Source organism: Carcharodon carcharias, chromosome 2 (genome assembly GCF_017639515.1).
Source record: "Carcharodon carcharias isolate sCarCar2 chromosome 2, sCarCar2.pri, whole genome shotgun sequence".
In the NCBI taxonomy this organism is placed as follows: Eukaryota; Metazoa; Chordata; class Chondrichthyes; order Lamniformes; family Lamnidae; genus Carcharodon; species Carcharodon carcharias.
Window position 1 is genome coordinate 31,284,033 of NC_054468.1, and position 23,554 is coordinate 31,307,586.

At 41.3% G+C, this 23,554-nt stretch overlaps 1 protein-coding gene across 1 annotated transcript in view; it reads right to left on the reverse strand.

The window, feature by feature from the left end:
- The window catches only part of LOC121287173 (very long-chain specific acyl-CoA dehydrogenase, mitochondrial-like), a 78,040-nt gene that overhangs the window by 8,119 nt on the left and 46,367 nt on the right, over positions 1-23,554 (reverse strand). Inside the window, exons 7-15 of the mRNA XM_041204794.1 lie at positions 23,320-23,518; positions 18,507-18,611; positions 14,894-14,980; positions 10,777-10,839; positions 10,367-10,468; positions 8,085-8,182; positions 5,142-5,214; positions 3,475-3,547; positions 841-913 (exon numbers count right to left, since the gene is read on the reverse strand). Coding sequence (XP_041060728.1) covers positions 841-913; positions 3,475-3,547; positions 5,142-5,214; positions 8,085-8,182; positions 10,367-10,468; positions 10,777-10,839; positions 14,894-14,980; positions 18,507-18,611; positions 23,320-23,518 — 873 coding nt within the window. The remainder of the gene's footprint in view (positions 1-840; positions 914-3,474; positions 3,548-5,141; positions 5,215-8,084; positions 8,183-10,366; positions 10,469-10,776; positions 10,840-14,893; positions 14,981-18,506; positions 18,612-23,319; positions 23,519-23,554) is intronic.

Genomic DNA, 23,554 nt, shown 5'->3' on the forward strand with positions numbered 1-23,554 from the left:
GGCAGTCGCAGGGCTTGAGCGTCAGGATCAGAATCGGGAGGGAAAAGGGAATTCAAGGATTGAGCCTGGAATCAGGGGAGGTGTGGGGTGCATTAAGACAAGCACCTAATGTTGAGGGGGTGGGGAGTGACATGATTGGCCCCTTTAATTACTGTTGCTCCGCCCAGCTCCATGTTCAGCTAAGTTACTTGCCGCCTTGGTCATGCCCTGCAAGTGATTCCAATGTTTCAATTCCCTGTGTGCAGTGGACACTGGTACAGTTGCCTCTGGACAAATCAACCTTGGAAAGGGAGCCTCAAAAAGTCGTTATTTTATTTGCATATGCAAAGGGCCTAACTCCTGCTTCAGGCGTGGATAAAGGGCACGTATTTTGCAGTCCTAACCAACGTGGCAGATGGCAAACTTATGGCCAGAACTCTACACATATTTCTCGCTTAACATATTGGATCCTTGGTAGTCCAAGTAACACCCCAAAGACAGATGCTGCACGGACCAATTTCGAGACTGCTATCAGTGACTAGGATCCCATATCTGCCAGTCAAAATATTCAGAGCTGCAGAATGCCATGGTATAGTTTTTCCAGCCATCCAAGTAGCTAAAGACAGAATCTATGCAGCAAAGGTTTGACTGCAGCCTTTCTGTCGAGGGACTCAGGATATATATTTGCAGAGAGCTCTGTTACACACAGAATAAAATAGTGTATCTTACATCAGAGAGGTAGTGCCTTATAATGAGTGACATGGACCCTTTCTGGAGTGTGGTGACAAACAGTGTTCTAGTGAGGTGTATATTTAAGTATGTTATCGTGAAACAGCAGCAAATTGTATTTCGGAAGTTTACCTGGAGATGACCACAGTCATGGCATAAATATCAATGGCTGCATCAGCAACTTTCTTCAATAAAAACTGCTGATCTGAAAAACAGCAAGAGATTAGTGCAGACCCTTGGTTGTAGACACCCAGAGTAGGAGGTCCAAGCCTGATGTCTTGACATCATACGATCCTCAAGACCTGGTGGCCTGGCCCCTGAAGCTCCAGCAACTCTTTGTCTTTTGTACACTTTTACTTCCCTTATTGGCTGCTTTGTCCTGTTTGAATTTTGGGAACCCAGAGGTTGGCAAAGATCTATTTTTAGCACAATTGTGTCGCTGATGAATATACCTTTATCCTAAATCAGAATGGCACAACTTGAGATACATGCAAATTAACGTGAATTTACTAATAAGAGCAACCAAAGAGTCCTGGCTGCGTAGCCCACAAAGATGAAAGGCTTGGACATCCCTGAGCTACAGGAGTGTTCTCTACACTTAAGAGCAAACTACATCAGTTTGTATTACTAGAAGGTAAATGGAAATGATCGCATCTCAGAGTAATATCCTAGGTAGAGGACAGGCCAGCACTGAACTTTTCTCATTGTAGCTACACCATTTATAGGACTGCTCGAAGATCATAAACACAACTAAATAATCATTATGAAATAAACACTATAAAGTCAACCCCCTTAAAAATCCTTAGTCTGGAGGGGCACTGTAACAGGATATTGTTGCACTACAGTATAGACATCTGAAGTGTGAGAATACCTTTACACTCCATATATCGTAAATTCTTATTTCAGTTGGTCAGGAGGATGTGAAGAGCTGCAGTTGCCTTATGCAGAGCAAAGAAAATTATGTATAATTAAACAAGAAAAGGGTTATTTAACCAGCTTTTCCACATTTTACTCTTTCAATTTCAAAATGAGGTAGACAGCAGGAGTTTAAGAACATTCCCTTCGCCATTCTATAGAGTTCTGAAGTGCAATGGCACACCAGTGAATTTTCTGATTACGTCTTCATTTAGGTAATGGCTTATTAGCATCAACCCAACTGATATTATTGTCATTTCTGATTTTTCAATGCCAGCTTTATATACATAAAGGGCCAGGGGTTGGGGGCTTGTCACGTGAATCACCCCTTACAAAAGCCAAGGGTGGGAGGATTGTGGCTGTGGCACCATTGCACATGTGGTGCCAGATTTTCATCTCCCGGTGCAGATGCAAATTGGGTTGAGAAACGTTGAGCTTCATTTTTCTTTTGCTGGCAAAACAGTTTTCCTTCCCATTTCACCATTTTCACCAATTCACCATCTTCATGTGGCCTTTAGGCAAGTCAGGAAGGACTTGAGTGAAAAGCACACGCGCACCTCTTCTGAGGTTGGTGTCCTTATTGTGACATTCCACAATGCCACAGGAAAATTGTATTTCCTCCCACACACAAGTTTTGCATAATGGTGTGGGTTTTGGAACCCTAAAAAAAGGTACCTCCTTGGAGAGTTTGTGACCACTGGGGAAAGGCTGCTGAGGAGTCAGGAACATTCTGAAAGGTAGATGTAAAATGTTTTGACACCTTCAAATGTTATGATTAGGTACTGTACTGTAGTGTAAGTGTGTTTTTAATGCAGCGATTCATCATAAGGGTCTGTCCTGCAAAGGTAAGTTGACGCTTTTATTGGCCAGCATTGTGTAAATGTTGTCATGCATTACAGTACTTTTCCAATTGTCAGGTGAATTTTGCATTAAAAAGTCTAAGATAGAAGAAATGTCCTGTCAGCCTCTGCTGTCATGTTTTGTGCTGTGTTTTTGATTGACTGACAGCTCTGAATGTTAAAAAAACTGTTTTTGAAAGTTGAAAAAAAGTTCTGCCCCTGCTTCCCTCCATTGATTAAGAGGCACTCTGCTTTGAAATGGAAATTGGACACCATTCTGTGCTGTCAGTTTCAGACAATGTACTAGAAGCTTTTGTCATGACAGCTGTAGCCATTATGAATCAAAAACAGAAAATGGTGGAAAAATTCAGCAGGTCTAACAGCATCTGTGGGGAGAAAGACAGAGTTAACATTTTGAGTCTGTATGCCTCTTCTTCACAGCTGCTTTTAGCTTTAATTGCTTTAATTGTTTTTAGCCATTATAAATGCTTGGCTGGGTTTCAACAGCTCTAATGGTTTCAACTCTGCAGGTGTATATTGATCCAAGAGAGACTAAGACCTTTAAGAGGCAGTTATAACTGATTATGTTGTTTCTCGTTTGTTTAAAAACCTGATACTTGAAAGATTATATTTTTGTGCACTAGGGCAGCCATCTCCTCCCCCTAAAAGGCATGAAGATGTAACAAAATAGAAACAAAATACACAGCAAGCCTGCCCGCATCTGAGGCGGGATGTAAAGTTGGCTTATCTTTTATGGGATATAGTAAGAGTAGAGAAGGAGTTATAAATGCTGCAGGATTTCTACCGCCAAGGGGAACCTGCTATCAACCAGAAGCGTCAGACAGTGCAGCTTCAACAATGAATAACTCACAATGTGTTAACACATCTGCAAAGTGCTTTCTGCAATGACAAAGCCAATGATGCATCTCACACAGATAGACACCTTGTATTCCATCAGATGCTCCCTTACATGTTACTTATTTTTGCATCACATGAGCAGGAATACACATACCTATTATTTCCTTTCTGTATTTCAATAGCAGCTCTTCAATAGATGTTCCGAAGTGGTCAACAGCTTTCACCACCTGTGAAACATAAAGGCCATTGTTAGCTTGAAATTTGTTTAAAGGGAGGTGCTCAACAAGGAAGGAGAACTTAGTACTGGGAAACGCAGCAATCACACCAGACAGAGCCAAAACCAGGATCAAGAACTCAAGGTAAAACATAGTTTGCACTTCTTATAGAAACAGAATTGCTTGAAGCCATAAAATGCCTCTGTTATATGCTTTTTATGACTCTAATGACTTCAAATGCATAAACCTAGATTTTCAATCTGCAATCACATGTTAAGTACCTGTATCAAATTCTTGCCTGTGTTAAAGTAAAGCAGGCATCAATTTGCTTATGTCTTGCCTGCCTAAAAATAACTCTCTAAGCAACTCTGATCAAAAACCTATCCTATATATGCCAAGTGACTATTTTTGAACAAATTAAACTTAGCGATATTTTTCCCTAATAAAACTAAAAATGAAGGTCTGGAGTCAAGTGGCTGAAAGACTTAAGCAAGGGTCTTTGATCAACAGATCAGCCAGGGTGCTTGTCATCTGTGGAATTTTAATGTAGAAAATAGAAGGGTTACTTTTCAAAATGAAGGCAGCCTGTGCCATTAAAAATCACTCTGGTAGCAGGTCAGTGTGGTTCTGACATCTATGTGTTTCATCTGAGGCCAAGCTGGATTTTGTTCACTGTACAATGGATATGCTTCAACAGAGTGAGAGAGGCTTCATCTGCAATCAATGAGCTGAGAAACTTTAACAAGAAATCTGCTGTTTTCCCGAAGAAACAGAAATGCCAGTTTGTGTCAGAATTTAACCACAGTCCTGCTGAGGACTAAACTGAGGATCTTTAGCTGTTTCTACACTGGATGTATCAACAACAGCGATGAACTGCATTTGTGTAGCACCTTTAATATAGTAAAACATTGCAAGGAGCATCACAGGAGTATTGTTAAACTGAATTTGAACCAAACTATATAAGAAGATATGAGGACAGGTGACCAGAGGTAGGTTTTAAGAAGCATCTTAAAGATGGAGAAAGAGGTAGGGGAGCGGAGAGGCTTTCATATTTTAGAGGTGAGAACATTTTTTAAACCAGAATGCTAACTTTATAGAATTCTCTGATTTAAAAACAAAATTAGAATATTATCTTCCCATCCACTTTGCATTTAAAAAAATTTGTATGATGCAGTATAATAAATTTATTGCTGAAAAAGAGACATCTCTAAGCTTTTCATCTTGCACTCATCAGGACACTCGCAAGAGTGCAAGATGAAAAGCTTAGACATGTCTCTTTTTTCAGCCATACTCAAACTCTGTACTACCAAAACAAAGATGTGAAGAAAATAGACCAAACATTTTCTCAAATTTGGTCCCCCTCAATTTCTGCCACACTTTCTGCTAAGTAATGGTATTAAGATGGGAGCAGTGATGAGGAATTTCTCAATAACAGTGTTCAGAGAATCAATGTATCAGGAGGGCCTGTCACACAAAGAACGACCCCAATGGCTACCAAGCTAGAATTTCAGTGCACGCTGCTCCAAGAATTGGTCTGCCTTTAAGAAATACAGCCCTGACAGACCCTTGAAGTAACATTATATTCACTATTATTAGAAATTATTACCAAATCCCCACTCGCCGTCAGATCAGGATGTATTACATTCCTTAGTGATAGACCACTGGACATGCCCAGTTTTCTGTGGAATACAAGGAAGTGATTAAAACAAAGAAATAAGAAGGAAAAAAAGATAACTTCCGCATGCTGCAAATGACATAATGATCCACATTTTTCACCTCTTTACTCTATTGTCACTAGCAAGAAAAATTAACCTGTGAATAATTATTGCAAAATTCAGCATACAAAAGAACTGCATCTGGAATGTAACACTTGACTATTAGGAATTTCTGTTTTCTGTTGGCAAAATCATTCTGGTTCTTTTACAAGGTAGTTGCACCAACAAATGACCCAACTCTGTCCATCTCCAGACTGACCCTGGATCTGGGTCATGTGCCTTTTTACATCACTGAGTGGGCAGTACCATACTCAGTCCCGATTAACCCTCTATGTACCAGACCCTACGACTACAGTTGCGCCAACAAATGAGAGGAAAAATCTGATAGCAGTCATTACAAACCACAGCTGAAATCCACTTGCCTTTCTCCCATCCTCCATTTCTATCATAAGTTGTTTCCTCTCAATGAGGTCCACAAGTAGAGCTTAAAATGCTCAATTATTATTAATGTGCCAACACTTGATTCTTTTGCCAGTAAGTTTCAACTTGATGGAAGATTTGATTATGAATCTTGAATTCCCTCACAAGCACAGGAAGCCAAGAAGCCCAATGGCAAACAGCTGCTACTTGTCATCTGGTTAACACCAAGTTTCTAGAACTGTGATTACGTTGTAAACCAGAGTGGCTCTTCCGACTGATAAACTGAAGCAACAAGTTTATTAAATAGATCAGGAAGATTTGCCAAAAATAGTCACATTGTAATAATCACTTAGATGATTAATTGATCCTTTGCTGCTGGATCAGTTAAAAACTGCTTGGAATTTTTAAAAAGGTTAGTTGACAAATCTGTCCCCACAAAATTCATTTATTGACAGGGATATCATATGGACACTGTAGGTACAGCTATCTCACAAGCTGTAGGGGCATTATACAAAATATCCTTGCTGCAAGACATCACGCAGCCAGTAAAGGGTGACTCCTGGTGAATAAAATGAGTAACTGTATACAAAAACTGACACTGAGACATAGGGTTACCATACCATATCAGATGTGAGTGAATGATTGCAGTTTACATTTCTTATATTAGTAGGAATAGAAATATATACAAACACATATATGAGCTCAACTGTAATTAATGTGAATGTGTTCTTTTGTGAAACTATATGAGTAGTCACTGACATTAATACATGTCAATTTGTGTGAAATGAATTGCTCTTTTTTGCCTGGTGTTTCCTGTCCTTCGCTTTAAACTAAAAACCAAGGTGAAGAGACAACCTTCACTTTGGATTATGTCACCAAAGTTCAGGAAGTTGTGAGTGGATGAAGTTTAAATGGCAAGTATCGTTTTTGCCACACAAGTTCCAGGCAATAGCCATCTCCAACAACAGAGAATGTAACAACCCCCTCTGCCCCCATCCATAATTAGCCATACTCCACAGGAGACCATAGGCATCTTAGTTGGTTAGAGAGCTAAGTGATTATAGCTTGAGAGACACCACTCTGTATCAAGCAAGGAATTCCTCCTACTCTTACTACCTGCCGTGGGCTTGTTGGAAGGGTTAGCAGATTGATTATCAACCTGTTTGGCCATGTCTTGAATGTCCCTTCCATGGCCAACAAGTCCTGAACTAGGTCTTGAACCCAAAGCTTCTGGCTCAATGGCAGGGGCACTGCCTACTGAGCCACAAGACCTCCCTCTCAATGGCATTACCATTGCTGAATCCTCCAGCATATGACACTTGAGTCTGCAGGAGGTATGAAAGACTAAGGAAGGTAAGCAGTATCAACATTTGGAGGTACTGTGGAAATGTGTACAATGTGTCAATTTCAACAAAAATAAAAGGGAAACATTTTTGCAGCAGAGGGCGCTGGAGGATGAAGAGTATGAAGGATTGAATATCTGCTGTTTGGAAGAAACAAGAGAGGGTTGTTGGAAAAGCAGTGAGCAAGGACTATTGACAAATAGAGAGAAGGAAGACGGCAAGAGAGAGAGAGATAGATCTTACAGAGAGATTGGAAGCTAGAGGTGAAAGAGGCCTCTAGTTTGCTCTAATATTTGTCAAGGTGAAGGTCCAGGAATAAGTCCTCAGATAGGCAGCATTCATGTTTTGTACAGAGTTGGGTTTTAAAGAGTTAATTGTTGAGGTGAAAAGCTAAGTTTTATATGAAAAAGGCATATATGTAGAGGACCTGAAACCAGGAATGCATTGATCATTTGTGCAGCCCCAAATGTGTTTTTCCTCCATGTTAGCTATTCATATATTTGTCACCAATAAAAGACAGGACATCACAGGGTAGATTTTTACTTTCACCATTGTGTGGAAAATTGGCCGTATTGGATTAGACACCCAAAATACACCCCACCAAATTTTCCTTCCCAAAGGAGTCAACTACAAGCAAATCTAACGGCACAAATAATAGATGGTCAATTCATAATGTAAGTTTATCACCCAGTGGGAAAAGTTAAAATCTACTTCAAGATTGCTTCAAGATATCTACATGGGCCATCTCCTATTCCACCTACCAAGAAGAAGCATTCAAGGTCTGTACACATAAGGGTCCACACTTACTCTATAAGTGCTGGAAAATGGGATTAGAAATGATAGGTGCTTGATGGACGGCATGGACACAATGGCCAAAGGGCTTGTTTCTGTATAACTCTGTGACTCTATGAGTTAGTTCCATCCTCCACAAAAAACTCAGAAAAACATCAAGAAATATTATATTTTTGGGACAATTAAATTGAAATACCAGCAAAGTCAAAGATTTGGATTTCCCAATTGGGGATCTAAGCTCTCTTAATTATTGGGTTACTCCAACAGAACTCACAATACCGCTTAGCTCTTTTGAAGACTTGCTCCATTAGTGTTCCAGGATTACTCAATGGATTCTTCATGATCATTTGCAGTTTTTTAAAGTAATCTCCAGATTTCTGTTACATCAGCATTTAGAAACATTTAGAAAAATCAGAGAGAACATTTCAGTGAGAATTGACTGATACAGTTCACCAACATACTGCACGCACTGCCTGCTTACTCTTTCAAATAAGAATATGAACCTATGAACAAGGAGCAAGAGTAGGCCATTCAGCCCCTCAAGCCTGCTCCACCATTTCATAAGATCATGGCTGATAGTAACTTGAAATCTGCATCCCGCTTGTCCCCATAATCTTTCACCCCCTTGCTTACCAAGAATCTCTCCAACTCTGCCTTAAAAATACTCAAAGACTCTGCTTCCACCACTTTTTCAGGAAGAGAGTTCAAAATACATCTTGAAACAGAGAAAGCTGAAATTAGTTGCATTTTATAAAAAATGAAGATCAACTTTCTTTTCCATCTTCTTCAGATCCACTCTTCCGGATTTCCATACACCTTGGTTGATAATATGGATAATTGAGCTAACCCCCAGATTTTTGTCAATACAGTATTGCTTTGTAAAAGGCCTTTAAGAAGCGAAAAAGTTTCAGCACTGGCGTCTTGCTGCCTAATTCTCACTCACCAGGAAGTGCAATGAGGTTTTAGTGTCTTTTGCAAGCAGTTTTCCTGCCTTTTGTACCTGACAGCACATTTTGAAATCAAGGGCTTATTACATGTTCATTCATTGGCAGAACTGATTTAACACACAGAGTTGTGGAGGCTAGATTACTGAAAATGTTTAAAGAGAAGGTAGGTAGATTTTTGAAATATCGGGGACTTGGGGGCTATGAGGAGCTGGCACAAAAGAGGAGTTGAGGCTTGGGGCAGATCAACCATGATCTTATTGAATGGCCGGGCAGACTTAAACAGCCAAATGGCCTACTCCTGTTCCTATTTCTTATGTTCTTAACTCAATTTTTGCCATGCAAGGTACTCCACACTCCTCCCAATGGCTCACCTTGTGGGATATCGTGGGGAATTGACCCCATATTCATGGCACAGAGCATCAGTACATTTTGCCATTGCATCTTTCATCAGAAAAGATTGCTCAGATATCCACTAGGTTTTCCTTCACTAATTCTGAATAGGAAGATATCTAGCCCATAAATCATAATATAGAAAAATAAACTCTAAACTACACTGAAAAGATATTCTTTGAATAGGCACAATAAAAAGGAACATTAATGGCAACACCCACCTCAAGGGGAACATAATAACATTGGTCCAGTAATAAATATATGATGCAGTAGGAGAATCAAGTTTATATCTGTAATAATCCATTATATGACAAGTTCCTGGTCTTAGGGTAGGATTTTCCCATCGGCGAGCAGGGGGGCGTAGCCCGCTCGCTGACACATAAAATGATGCACAGTGACGTTGGGCGGAACTCCCGACAGAGTTATTTAGCTAATTAATGGACCTGCCTGTCCAACCTTAAGGTTGGTGGGCAGACCAGGAGCCCTGGCGGGAATTAGGAAAAGCATGAAACCTCATCCATGTAGGTTTATTAAAGTTTTTTAAAAAATTATGGACATGTCCCAACTCATGTGACAGTATCACATGAGGGGACACATCAGGAATTTTTTTTTCTCTATTTTTAATATTTGTGACAGATCAGCCGATCTCCCTGAGGCAGCACAGAGCCTCAGGGAGATGAGTGCGCTCTTTCATGCGCATATGTGAAAGAGTGCACTCCTGGGTTTAGAGATTCCCTCCCTCTGCCCGCACAGGGAGCGCATAGCGCTTCCTAGCAGACATCACGCTGGGCGGGCCTTAATTGGCCCACCCACATAAAATGGCGCCGCGCCCCCGATCAGGGGCGCCGATCGGAGGCACGCCTGTGCGCACCCACCAGTCAACTTGGTCCTTGATGGGGGAAAATCCTGCCCTTAGTTTTGCCAACAGATGCCAAGAAAAGGGAATGTGTTTAGGAATGAAAATCATGGCAAATATAAGTCAAGCTGCTCCTGCACACCTTGCAGTGGCTTGATACAAAGTAGCGCTGAGAAAAACTTAGTCAGGAGGGGCAGTGAACAAGAGATCCGCGTGTGATGTACGACACTAAATGGATAGGTGAACTAAATTGCACTCTACTATTAATAATCTATGGTACAGAAAGATATAATACATTAGTTTGTACGGATAGGTTGATATATTCCTTGTCATGATATTACCATAATATGTAAGCAGTCACAACTTACTTGAATACCAGTTAGTGCAATAAACAATCGGAGAATGTCATTGGTGCCCTCAAAAATACGGAAGATGCGCAGATCTCTCATCACTCTTTCTATACCTGTTTCCTATGGGATTGCAAAGAAGTAAAAATAAGTACATAACATACTTGACATACTAGGTGCAAAACTTACACATGCGTACTACTTGCATCTATAGATTACAGCTTTTAGATATTTAGATACAGAAAAACAAGAACAAGTATTCACAATATTGCTAATTCTGCAACTAAGGTAATTGTTACCTCCCATACAGCTCCTACAGTAGCTTCATAAAACTACTACAGTTTCTTCACAAAAGTAGAAAATTCTTGCGTCTTACAGTATGTACATATAGACCATACAGTATCCAGAAGCATTGTATTCACTTACAGTACCTGCATATATCCCATGCCTCCTAGGATCTGGATACATTCATCAGTCACACACCAGGCAGCCTCCTGTAGGGAAAACGAAAAAAATGCACACGATATCTGGGCAGAAGATTTTTCACTGATCATCTCTTTTCAATAGATAGCTTAACTCATCAAATATTTCACTTGAAATGATAATTCCTTTCCAGGAAATCTGCCAGAACTTCTCTTAATCATTTCATAAGGGATTGCATTCTGCTAGTCCAAGGGCATTAGAAGTGAGCCAGAGAAATAACAGAGTGGTAAAATCAAAATACTGCGGATGCTGGAAATCTGAAACAAAAACAAAAATAGCTGGAAAAACTCAGCAGGTCTGACAGCATCTGTGGAGTGGAATACAGTTAACGTTTCGAGTCCGTATGACTCTTCATTTAGTTCTCATGAAGAGTCATACACATTCAAAACTTTAACTGTGTTCCTCTCCACAGATGCTGTCAGACCTGGTTAGTTTTTCCAGGTATTTCTGTTTTTGTTTCAAATAACAGAGTGAGTCCTAAATGAGATATGGAAACTAATCGCATGCTCGTAAGCTCAAACACCATTGACACTCTCCAAGACTGAAGTCTAATATCCCAAAGGGCTCCAAGATATTGCCAAAGTTGCTTACAATTCATATTTTATCTTTTATAAGAGGGAACCTTTTTTGATATAGAAATATGTTTATTTCAAATAATTTTAATTTTATTGTAAATATTCTATGTTCTGTAACAGTTATGCCACACAAGTGTCAGGCAATCTCCAACAAGAGAATTTAACCATCCTTTTGTCATTCAATGGCATTACCATTGCTGAATCCCCCCCTATCAACCCCCTATGGGGGTTACCATTGACCAGAAACTGAACTGGACTAACCACATAAATATTGTGGCTACAAGACAGGTCAGAGGCTTGGAATTCTCTGGCGAGTAACTCACCTCCTGACTTCCCAAAGCATGTCCGCAAGGCACAAGTCAGGAGTGTGATGGAATATTCTCCACTTGCCTGGATGAGTGCAGCTCAAACAACACTCAAGAAACTTAACACCAATCAGCACAAAACAGCTCACTTGATCAGCACGCCATCCACCAACTTAAACATTCACTCCCTCCACCACAGACACACAGAGGCAGCAGCTGTACACAAATACAAGGTGCAGGAACCCACCAATGCTCCTTCAGCCAGCCCTTCCAAAAGCATGATCTCCACTACCTAAGAGGACAAAGGCTGCAGACACATGGGAGCACCACCACTTGCAAGTTCTCCTTCAAGGCACACACAATCCATACTTGGAACCAGATTTCCGCTCCTTCACTGTCACTGGATCAAAACCCTGGAACTCCCTTTGTAATAGCACTCTGGGTGTATCTGCATCAGGTGGGCTGCAGTCGTTCAAGAAGGTGGTTCACCACCACCTATTCAAGGGCAGTTAGTGCTGGGCAACAACTGCTGACCTTCCCAGTAATGCCCAAAACCCACGAAAGAATAAAAACAAACTTATATTCAAAATTTCTCATTACAAATCTTGCTAATTTTTATTCACTGATGGTATGTGGGTTTCACTGGCAACGCTAATATTTATTGCCTATCCCTAATATCTCTAATTGCCCTTGAGAAGGTGGTCGTGAGCATCATCTTGAACCTTGCAGTCCATATGCTGCTGGCACACCCACAGTGCTGTATGGGAATGAGTTGCTAGATTTTGACCCAGTGACAGTTCCAAGTCACTTAGAGGGGAATTTGAAGGTGATGGTCTTCCCATTCATCTGCTGCCCTTGTCTGTCTAGATGGTAGAGATTGTGGGTTTGGATGGTGCTGCTGAAGGAGCCTTGGAGGGTTACAGAAAGTGCATCCTGTATATGGTACACATTGCCCCCAAGGTGCACCAGAGGTGAAGGGAGTGAATGCTTTAAATGGTGGATGGGTGCCGATCAAGTGGGTGTGTATTGGATGGTGTTGAGTTTCTTGACTGTTGTTGGAGCTGCACTCATCCAGGCAAGTGGAGAGTATTCCATCCCATTCCTGACTTGCGCTTTTTAGATGGCAGATGCACTGGGGAGGCAAAAGGTGAGTGAGTTGCCGCAGAATACCCAGCATCCGGCATGCCTTTGTAACCATGGGGAGGATTTTTCCCTCGTCGGGCTGGCTCGGTGGGGGCGGGCAGGGGTGGTCGGGGCCGGGCCGCGATTTCATACTGCCGTCCAGCGTCAAACGCAAGCGGCAGTGCTCAATGCTGCCTGTGTGTGTGGTTGGGGGGGGGAGGGGTGAGGGATGGAGGGCAAATGTGAACTTTGCAGGTGTGCGCTGGCGAAAGCCCTCTGAGGCACAGAGCTGCCACTAGGGAGATGAATATTTTTCAAAATAAAAAAATAAAGATTTCTGAAATGTTGTAAAACTCATGTTATAAAAGTCATCTGACTCTGTCAGGGACATGTTATAGATAAAATTTAAACATTTTCATTTTACTTTTATTTGCTGTTGGAAACCTCATCCCACCCATGGATGAGGTTTCCTAAAAAATGCAAAGGCCACTTGGCCTTTTCGCCTGCCCACCAACCGCGAAAAATTAATTTCAATTACCTTTTTAATGGCCTTAATAGGCCTTTTAATTGTCGGCAGGCTTCCTGCTGACTCTGGTGCGCACCCACCAACCAAAATATAGCATGAATGCACAATGTTTTCGGGACGTTCGCCCGACGTCATAGTGCATAATTTTATGCTTGGTCGGATCAGGCACGCGCCCACTCGACGAGCTAAAAATTCCCCCCCATATCACCTACATGGCTCATCCAGCTAAATTTATGATTAATGGTGAACCACCAGGATGTTGATAGTGGGGATTCAGCAATGGTAATGCCATTGAATGTCAAGTGAAGATTGGCAGATTCTCTCTTGTTGGAGATGGTCATTGCCTGGCACTTGTGTACACAAAAGTTGTTTTCCATTTAGCCCAAGTCTGTATGCTGACCAGGTCTTATTACCTGCCAGCATGGATTGCTTCAGTATCTGGGAAGCTGAAAATTGAACTGAACACTGTGCAATCATCAGGTGACATCCCCATTCTGACCTTATGATGGAGGGATGGTCATTGGTGAAGCAGCTGAAGATGGTTGGGCCTAGGACATTGCTCTGAGGAACTCCTGCAGTGATGTCCTGGGGCTGAGATGATTGACCTGCAACAACCACAACTATCTTCCTTTATGCTAGGTGTGTCTCCAGGCAGTAGAGAGTTTTTCCCCTGATTCCCATTGACTCCAGTTTTGCGAGGGTTCCTTGATGCCACACTCGGACAAAGGTTGCCTTGATATCAAGGACTGTCACTCTCACCTCACCTTTGGAATTCAGCTCTTTTGTCCATGTTTGGACCAAGACTGTTGTGAAGTTTGGGAGGGTAGTAGCTCTGGCAAACCTAAGTTGAGCGTTGGTGTACAGGTTATCGATGAGTATGCGCCATTTGATAACACTGTCACTGACAGCTTTCGTCACTTTGCTGATTATTGGAGTAGACTGATGGGGTGGTAATTGGCCAGGTTCCAATTTGTTCTGCACCATATGGGCTGAAACATACCTGGGCAATTTTCCACATTGTCGGGTAGATGCCAATGTTGTAGCTATACTGGGAATAGCTAGCCTGGTGGTGCGGCTAGTTTTGGAGCACTAATCTTGAGCACTATCAGCAAATCATCTTTCTCTTTTAGATTTTATTCTCCCCTTTGTTTTCTCAGGTGAAATCTCACTACAAAATGCTAGGAGATTGGATTGAAGTACTGTTCTTTAACTGACTACCAGGAGGCACCTTAGCCTAGTTCTCTGTTGCTTTGAGGAAATTTCTGGTTCCTGGCCAACACCTTTTCTCAGTGCTGTAGCTGTACAGAAACTCACTGTGCAGCAAAACTGCAAAGAGAAGCCCTATCATCATCTGGTGCTCTAGTAAGGTTGTCTTTATCAGAGGTTCAGTTTGTCGAGGATTTGAACTGAAGCCCTACTGGAATATAGCTTCAGGCTGTATCAAGCAAATAAGGAAGTTTTGATACGAAGGAATATAGGTAATAAGAGTTTGTAACAAGATCCAATCAGAACAGCATTTCTTTATGCCAATACTCACTGAAGCAAAGACTTTGCTAATTGCAGCTTCAATCTGGAATTCATTCGCGCCTGCATCCATATTACCACTGACTGTATAAGCCATCGACTGTAGAAATACACATGAGCTTCAGTAAGAAAAGTATTATGTCATGAATTACTTCACAGTTAGACCTTTTATTTATGAACGTACCTACTGGAATGATGTATTTACTGTAGACTCTTTACTCTTGTCGAGCCCAAAAAGAAGTATATAAAGCATTTTTAAAATCAAATTAGTTCAGAGGGATGAATCTCATCTTAAATGTTGTACAAATGGAGAAAAAAATTGCAAGGGCCAAATTGGTACCTGAAAAAATAAAGCCATGCTGCCTGACACACAAGATTACTGATACTCTGTGGTTTTATGTGGCATGGTATTACAGTGATTACAATTGTAAATTGCAACTTCTCTACTACACTAAAGAACATGCTAATCTTGATTGAAATGCACCTTTTAAATTTGTAATGGAAATTATTTGCAGAGTGTATCATACTTTGAATGTGTAATAGACTGCTGATGCGCAATAACAAAAAGTGACAACTTCTGAAATGACCAAGGAGTTGATAGGTAACTTTCTTGGTCTAGAATGGGAACTAGACGGTGTTTCACAGACAAATTATGACATTCTTCACATTAATCCCAGCATGTCAAGCATGTACAAACTGAAAAGAAATAAATCACAAGCCAGATAAGGTGCATCTGAGAATTTTTAAGGAAGTAATGTAAATTATAGGGGAGGTATTGTGAAGCAAACTTATTGGCTTATTTTGAGAGGTTTTCTTTACGTTAATGGGATGGGGACATCACCAGTTAGGCCAGTATTTATTGCCCATGAGAACTGAGTGGCTTGCTAGGCCATTTGTGGGTCTGGGGTCACATGTAGGCTAGTCCAGGTAAGGGACAGCAGATTTCCTTCCCTAAAGGACATTGGTGAATGATATGGATTTTTACAACAATGGTTTCATGGTCATCATTAGACTTTTAATTCCAGTATTTTTGTTGAACTCTAATTTCATCTTCTACCGTGGTGGGATTCAAACCCCAGTCCCCAGAGCATTACCCTAGGTCTCTAGATTACTAGTCCAGTGACAATACCATTGTGCCATCACGTGATAAAGGATTTTGATAGGGATATAATAGGGGACAAGCCACACTTTGATTTCAGGAAGCTCTTCAATACAGTTGCTCTGGAAAGATTGGTACTGAGATAAAGGGCGGAATTTAATGTCCCATGTTCAAAGGCGCACAAAATGCCTGATCAAGAAACTAGGCATCAGGAAGCGGGGGTACCCACTGAGATACATCCCCTTGCCTCTGACGCCCATGCCCCCACCACCCCACATGCCACAACCTCCATTATGCCCTCCGTTTTGGCCTGATGTCCCTCATTGATCCTGGGCCTCTGGTGGGTACATTACCGGTAGCTGCCATCACTCTCGATGGTGCTAATGGGTAATGGAGAGCGGCCGGCATCTAGTTGGCCAATAACCTGAAATGTTAACTCCGTTTCGCTCTCCACAGATGCTGCCTGACATGCTGAAATTTTGCCAGCATTTCCAATTTTTATTTCAGATTTCTAACATCCATAATATTCTGCTTTTTGATATACATTGTTAGATGTCTGATAAAGCCCAGAGAGCAATGGGTATACAGATAACATCAGCCTGGGAGAATGTTACAAATGGGTCCAATAGGGACCTCTTTTGTTTAATATTGTCATACATGTACTGGTGCTAGGTGTCATAGACTCCATAGCTAAATTTGCAGATGATATAAGCTACTAAAGGAGGCAGGCTCCACAGTTGAACAGGATGAGCTATAGGAGGATTTGAATATACTTGGGAATTGGGCAAACACATGGAAGATCAAATTCAATGTAGAGAAAATCACATGAGAACAAAAAGTCCAGGAAGGTACTTGTTTGGGTTTTGAAATACAACAGTACTACATGTCCTATCTGGTTTGCTGTAGTCATGGGACCTCTGCCATGAGGGAAGTTCTGTAAACTGCCATCTTACAATTAGTTCAATAAAGACGTACTATGACGAAGCACTGCTGTCTTGGAACTCGAAACATGGTGCCAGGAAGAGGAGATAAAATAGAGGTTTGAAATCCTGGCAATTCTGCAGAGAAGACACAGCTTAGAAAGACACACAGAAATATTCAAATCTGCTAAAAGCTGCTTAAAAAAAAGACAAGGAAAAGCAAACACATACTAAAGGCTGCAAGTAAAATACTGGGTGAGTGAACATGGTACTAAATTTTCCAATCCCAACTCCAGTGGAAATGAAGTGCAATATGTGGCAGAACAGCCAGTTTTTCCACTTACAATGGCAAAATTACGAGCTTACAACAGACTTAGTTAACAAGCAGAACCGATAAGAGTAGCCATGCTTCTAACACTGCTGTGGAGGCACTGCTGCAAATTGTATACCACCCTAAATGTAACTGGCAAGCAAAGGAAACAGACAGCAGAGATATTAAAAGCCTTGAATGAAAGCTTAGAACCTGAGTGAACGTTACTAATGGATGCTATGTATTCAATACTAGAGCTCAAGGTAAAACAGAACCCATAGATCAGTATGTGACTGCAGTAACACAACTTGAAAAATAACGTAAATTTGAACAGCTAAAAGATGATCTGATTAAACAGAGAATTCTCTTAGGCATAGGAGACCCCTCAATGAGAGAAAGTCTACTGCAAGTGGAGAAACTTATGCTCAGGAAAGTGATAAATGCATTTGGAAATGCGGAGTTTGTAAAATGTCAGTTAGAGCACATGTATGGCAGAGCAGACCAGGAGAGACATTCCAGGCCGAAAGAGCAGAGCAATCGCAGACAAGGGGCAGGATGCAAATACTGCAAAGGACATCATACAAAAGAAAAGAAGGATTGTCTAGTGTGGGGAAAACAGTGTTTTAACTGTAAGAAGCAGAATCATTTCGCACACAAGTGCTTGACGAGAAAAAAGCAAAACAAGCCTATACTGATGGCCACTGGAGAGATATCAGCAGAAGAGTCTGGATAAGAACTATACACAATATAACAGGTTGGTTCCAACAAGTCTGTAGGTGCTAAATGATTTGTGACTGTTACAATGATGACTGCAGAAGGAGAGTATCCAGTGAACAAGAAGTATCAGATACTGGTACATCATGCAACATCATGATCTTCACAGACCTGTGCTAAGTGGCCCAACATGGCGATCCAAAAATGAAACACTCAGAATAAGGTTGAGGCTACATGGTGGTACGATACTCATACCGAGAGGACAAATTAGTCTGAGGGCCCAATGCAATGGCAAGAAGGAAGATCTACAGTTTCAAATTATAGATGGGGTGCAACAGCCACTCATCTCAGCTGAAGCAAATCTAAAGCTTGGGCTGGTAACCCTAAATGTGCCAACAGAGATTCAACTTTAAGCAGCAGCTCGACATGATTTGGAAGTCATCACCCAGGAGGGACGTTGAATCTGACTGAAGTCAGCCAAATCGATAGAGATAGTGATCAAATCTGGGACTTTCTGGTCTGTATGACTCAATTATATGCAATCTAGGAAGCTTTGAGAGAAATGTCTTTATGGAATTGTTACCTCAGTTACATACTGCAGCATAGCCATATTTGCAATTTTCTCTTGAATGAGGCCATATTGGTGAATCTTGCTACCAAATTGTGTTCGATTGGCAACATGGTCTACCTATCAAAACAGTTACAAAAGAAAATGCAAAAGGGTATCAGATAAACAATTATGACCATTAAAGTTAAAAAGAAAGATACCATTTCAAGTGGAGTTTATTGCTCTTGTTCCAGCTCACATTATGTATCCATTCTTTTGTTGTGAAAGCACTATTGGAGCAAAGCTCTATCAAACTGTCATCATAATGATATATGTTCTTCTTCTTTCTCACCCATATCTGTTATGTTTAATCTCTTCAATTCATCAACTTAAATAACATGTGCCTTGTGCAATTCCACTTGAAATTTTCTGCACTCCACTCCTCTCTACAGTACAGATATGTGTCAACCCTGTGCACTAACCCAGAATTTCCTGAGAAACAGCAGCAAGCCTCGAGTGGGCAAAGCATGACAGAGGCGAAAATTGCAACTTGGTCTTGGGATTTTTAGGCTGGGGAGAAGTTCTGCACGGGCAGCTTGTAGTGAGGCTGGGAAACCTGAGAGAACGGATTAATTAAGTTCTTGCAGTTTTCAACTGCAGGGCTTCTTTAAATTTTTTTCCCATCAGGTTCCCACCAACAGGCGGCCTGATTGAAAGGCTGGGGCCCTTCTGGAGAGAACGCCTGCTCCATAAGGCCAAAGCCTATGAGAGCAGCTAGGTGCACTGAGGGAACGACTGAAATCATAGGGTGTTTTGCATCAGGGGAATGGTCTCAATTGTAGGGGTTCAGGTTGCCTGGGTGAGGGTGTCCCAAACAATAATCAGGGAAGGTACAGATTACGAGGGAATGCAATGGTGGTTGGGGGTCGCGATCACAGGGATCGTTCTATAGCAGCACAATGGAGGTTGGGGACCCAATTATGAAGGGGCTCCAATGGTGCTCAGTGGTCCAATGCTGGATGAGAGGCTGTAGATAGTGATTGTTGGGGTGGGGAAATTTGAAGCTGATAGTCAGGGACTCAGATAGTGGGTATGGGGGGGTCCAATGGTAGTCAGAGGGAGACCCAATTATGGGAAGCACATCTGACTGTGGTCATTGGTCAGGTGGGGGGTGGTGGGTGTTGGGGGGGTGGTGGTTCTGATTGTGGGGAGTGTATCCGATGGTGATTGATGGGCCTGATGGTCAGAGGCAAAGGGAGTACAATGATCATGGGGGCAGGGTAGGTAGGTTTACCAACTGGTTTGTTGTACCTGGAGGAAGCACTTCTCCACCTCCATGCCCACTCACCCAAAATGCACCACAGAACCAGTGAACCATATGTTCACAGCGGCAATCTTGAAATGCACTTAAAAAAGACCCAAATTGAAATCTATTTTGAATAAAACTGCTGTTCTTACACCCCTATAAACTGTCAATCAGACAGAGCTATTATAGTATCAATAACAGAAGCCTTACCTCAATTCATAGCTCTTAATCTTGTCCAAATAAACATACAATGAAAGAAAGAGTTTAAAGAAAGAACAACTTGTTATAACCTCATAAAGATGTCAATCAATCAAAGCAAACACTCCACTTCCACATGTGAAAACAGACCCCTGCTGAGCCAATCCATTAGTGAGTCTTGAAGCTCAGACAAGCATTCATAATAAGTCCATCTGGAGAAGTAAATGCCTGGCCACCTTTTCTGTTGATACAGATTGGAAATTTCCTGACTCAGGCTTCTCACCTCTATGTCAAAAATCTGGCCCCTGAGGTTCAATTGGCTGATTTTTTCCCCCTAAAACATTTACAGACCTAATGACCTGAGTGTCAGACTACATCATAAGAAAGGTTCTATTGCACATGTTGAAGGGTGTATATGACTGGTTCCCATTCCATTTATAGTGGTAAAGAAAATTATTTCTCACAAGACATGGAATCTATTGGCCTCAGCTCAATTCCAGATCACAAGACTAGGAAAGGATCTATCACCAGGTTGGGGGGAATTTAATCAATCTCTATTTAGGCTTCAAAATATGCACAGCTTTTGATAGGTAATTTAACTTATTCTCATTTTCTACAGACAGAGTCCTTCGCATGTATGTTTTCCTGAATCAAATATAATATAAGAATAATTTATGGTGTTTTGAAATTGGTGCACAGGACCCAATTCAGGGATTCCCACCACAATTCCCAGCATCCCCAATATTTGCAGGTGCAGGATAAGAGTGCGAGTAGTAAGCCAACACCCAGCACTCATGACCAGGTCAGCTCCATTGCAGGGGTAGACATCTCCCAGCCCTGTAATTTTCATGAAGCCAGATCAGCTTCTCCATGACTGTGGTCATGAACCATAGTCTGGATTCAGGAAGCTTTGGAAGGATAAGTTCTAAAGGTCTTAGCCATGCCTCTGCCATGGTCCTCCTTGCCAACTCATGCCCACACCCACTCCTCATGCCATCCCCATGCCTCCATGCCAACTCAATATCGATTCATGTCCATTCACTTGACATACACTATGCATAATGAGGCATGAATGAGAGTTCAGACACATAAAAGGATTATGTGAGTGGAAGGTTGCTGGATAGAGCTGTTGACTTTTCTTGACTGACATTTTAATGTGGTTATAATAAGTTGTTCTTTCTGTGATCTCTTTTGTCAATGTTTCAATGATCATTTGCACAAGATTAAGAAGTGTGAAGTGTCTATAGCTCCTGCTGTTGATATTTTAATGGTCTTTCTGATTAACACTTGTAAGATTGTAGAAACACCAGATTTTTAAAAGAGTTATGAATGGGTGCTTTTTCCTAAACAGTTTCACACATGTCATGATTAGTGTATGGTTCATTGATTCTGTATATAGTGTATACTGGGTAAGTGGGCATGCAAGGACCATGAGTTGGCATAGGGGCATTGTTACAAAAGTATAATAATTTTCATAATATTTTTCTGATCTATTGTAAAGTAGGTTTATAGGTGTGAGTTTAGTTGGGTCTGTCTGTGTGATTTAATTACATTTGGAGTTAGTAGACTCCAAATGGGAGTTATCAAAAGAAGCTAGGTGTAGAAATGTGCTTGAAATACCAATGAATAAACATGGGTGCTGGCTTAGCATGTAAGGTGTGAAGGGATTTTGCATTTTTAGATAAGTAAAGGGATGTTAGACTGTTTACAACTAGCTGGATAAGCAAGGCTAAGGAGTGTGTCTATTTTTCCCCAAGGATTACTGACAATATTGGCAACATGAAAGTTTTTTTTATATTATGAGTAAGGTGCCATACCAAAGACATACGGAACAATTGAATTTACAGATTAAGGAGAGAGAATGGTACATAAAGGAGAATGAAAGGCTATGTGGGGAGTGGGTAATGTAAGATCTAACAGGAGTGTGTGAAAGGGTCTTCAAGAAGCCTTTAGCCATTTGTGCATAAGTTGGCTGTGTCCAGTAACTGAAGTTGGAGAAAGCCATTTGGAATTCCACAGTGTTAACTTGCTGGTTTTGTTTTAAATCTAAAATCTAATTTGGACTGTTGCCTTAAAGGGGGTGCATAACTGGGAGTCAGGTTAATTAGGAATTTTAGGAGTTGTTACAGTAGTAAGTTATTGTAGTCTTATGTATGTGCTTGAAATCTTTTATTTTGTTAATAAATATTTTAATTTAATTATTAAAGTTGCTAATGGTCTTGGTGGACTCATTACTTCTGAATTCAGTGCGCACATCTTGTAATAAATACAAATTGCAAAACCGTTTTGATAGCGTGGCCAAGTGTCCCTTATGGATTTGGTCCGCCTGGCACACATTATCTACTACGTCATAACAGGCATAGAGGTGACATGGGTAATGGGTGGGGAGGGTGGTGGGGGGGGTGCTGGTGTTGCGAGGGGCGAGGGCTAGAAAGCCTGAAATGTAACTAAAAAAAGCTGAGACAAAGTCCCAGAGAACTGAGGTGGGCTTTGGAAGCAGCCTGCCTTGGCACTCAGCCACCACTGTGACTGCATCCAATCTGCTTCCAGCATCCCCCCAACACTCCCCCCCACCACCACACACCCCCACCGCCCCCTACCCCCCTCCACGTCGGAGTGAAGATGGGTGGCAGAGCACTTCCAGTTGCAGCAAGCCGGGAAATTTCCCAACTCAAGCTACCTGTCTCGAAGATGAAAATTTGGCCCTTTGTGTTTAAAATGGTAGCACTGTGTTTTTATGCCCTGACTTTGCTTCCTGAATATAATCCAGGAAGAGATCAAAATGTCTGCAAAATCTCCTTACATTTTGCACAAATGGTCTGTAAATCATCTTATCAAGTGCTTAAAATTCCTTCTGTTTTACATTAAATTAGTTCTGATGGACAGGGTTCAAAGTCCAAGCAGAGCTAAGAAAAGGTCCAGCATACCTTTTAGTACAGCTACAGCAATAAAAAATTCATTTTGCCAAGAGTCAACTTTAGCTGAAAACTGAGCCCAATTTCAACATTACAAACAGTATCAGGTTGTTGCACTCTAAATTGTTTCTGATCCTTTGCATTCTCCTTTATAATTAAATTCCACTATTTACAGTTTATATAGCAATTTTGAAAGAGCAAATGAGTTAATAATAGGAGTTCTATTTACCAAGTAGCAGGCAACTTTTCCATTTTACCTTCACAGAGCTGGGCACATTACATACAACATAAAAAGGTAATACTAGTCCTGTACTGGAGCCAAAGATTATTCAGTACTTGAGATACCACTGCTTCATATGTCTAAATTTGTGTTCTGATGCAACACTTTTACAAACAAAACGATTGCAACTTGAACCAAAGTTATACTTACTGCTTTGAAAATCGCACCAATCATCGTGCCTGAGAGAGCAGCAGCCATACCGAATCGACCATTGTTCAGTATGTTCATGGCTACTTTAAACCCATTCCCAACCTCACTCAGCACATTTTCTGCTGGCACCCTCACATTGTCAAAGTAAACCTCAGCTGTATTAGAAGCCCTGATTCCCATCTTCTTTTCAGGAGGACCGCTGAATCAAAACAAAAACAATATGGCCATCATTCTG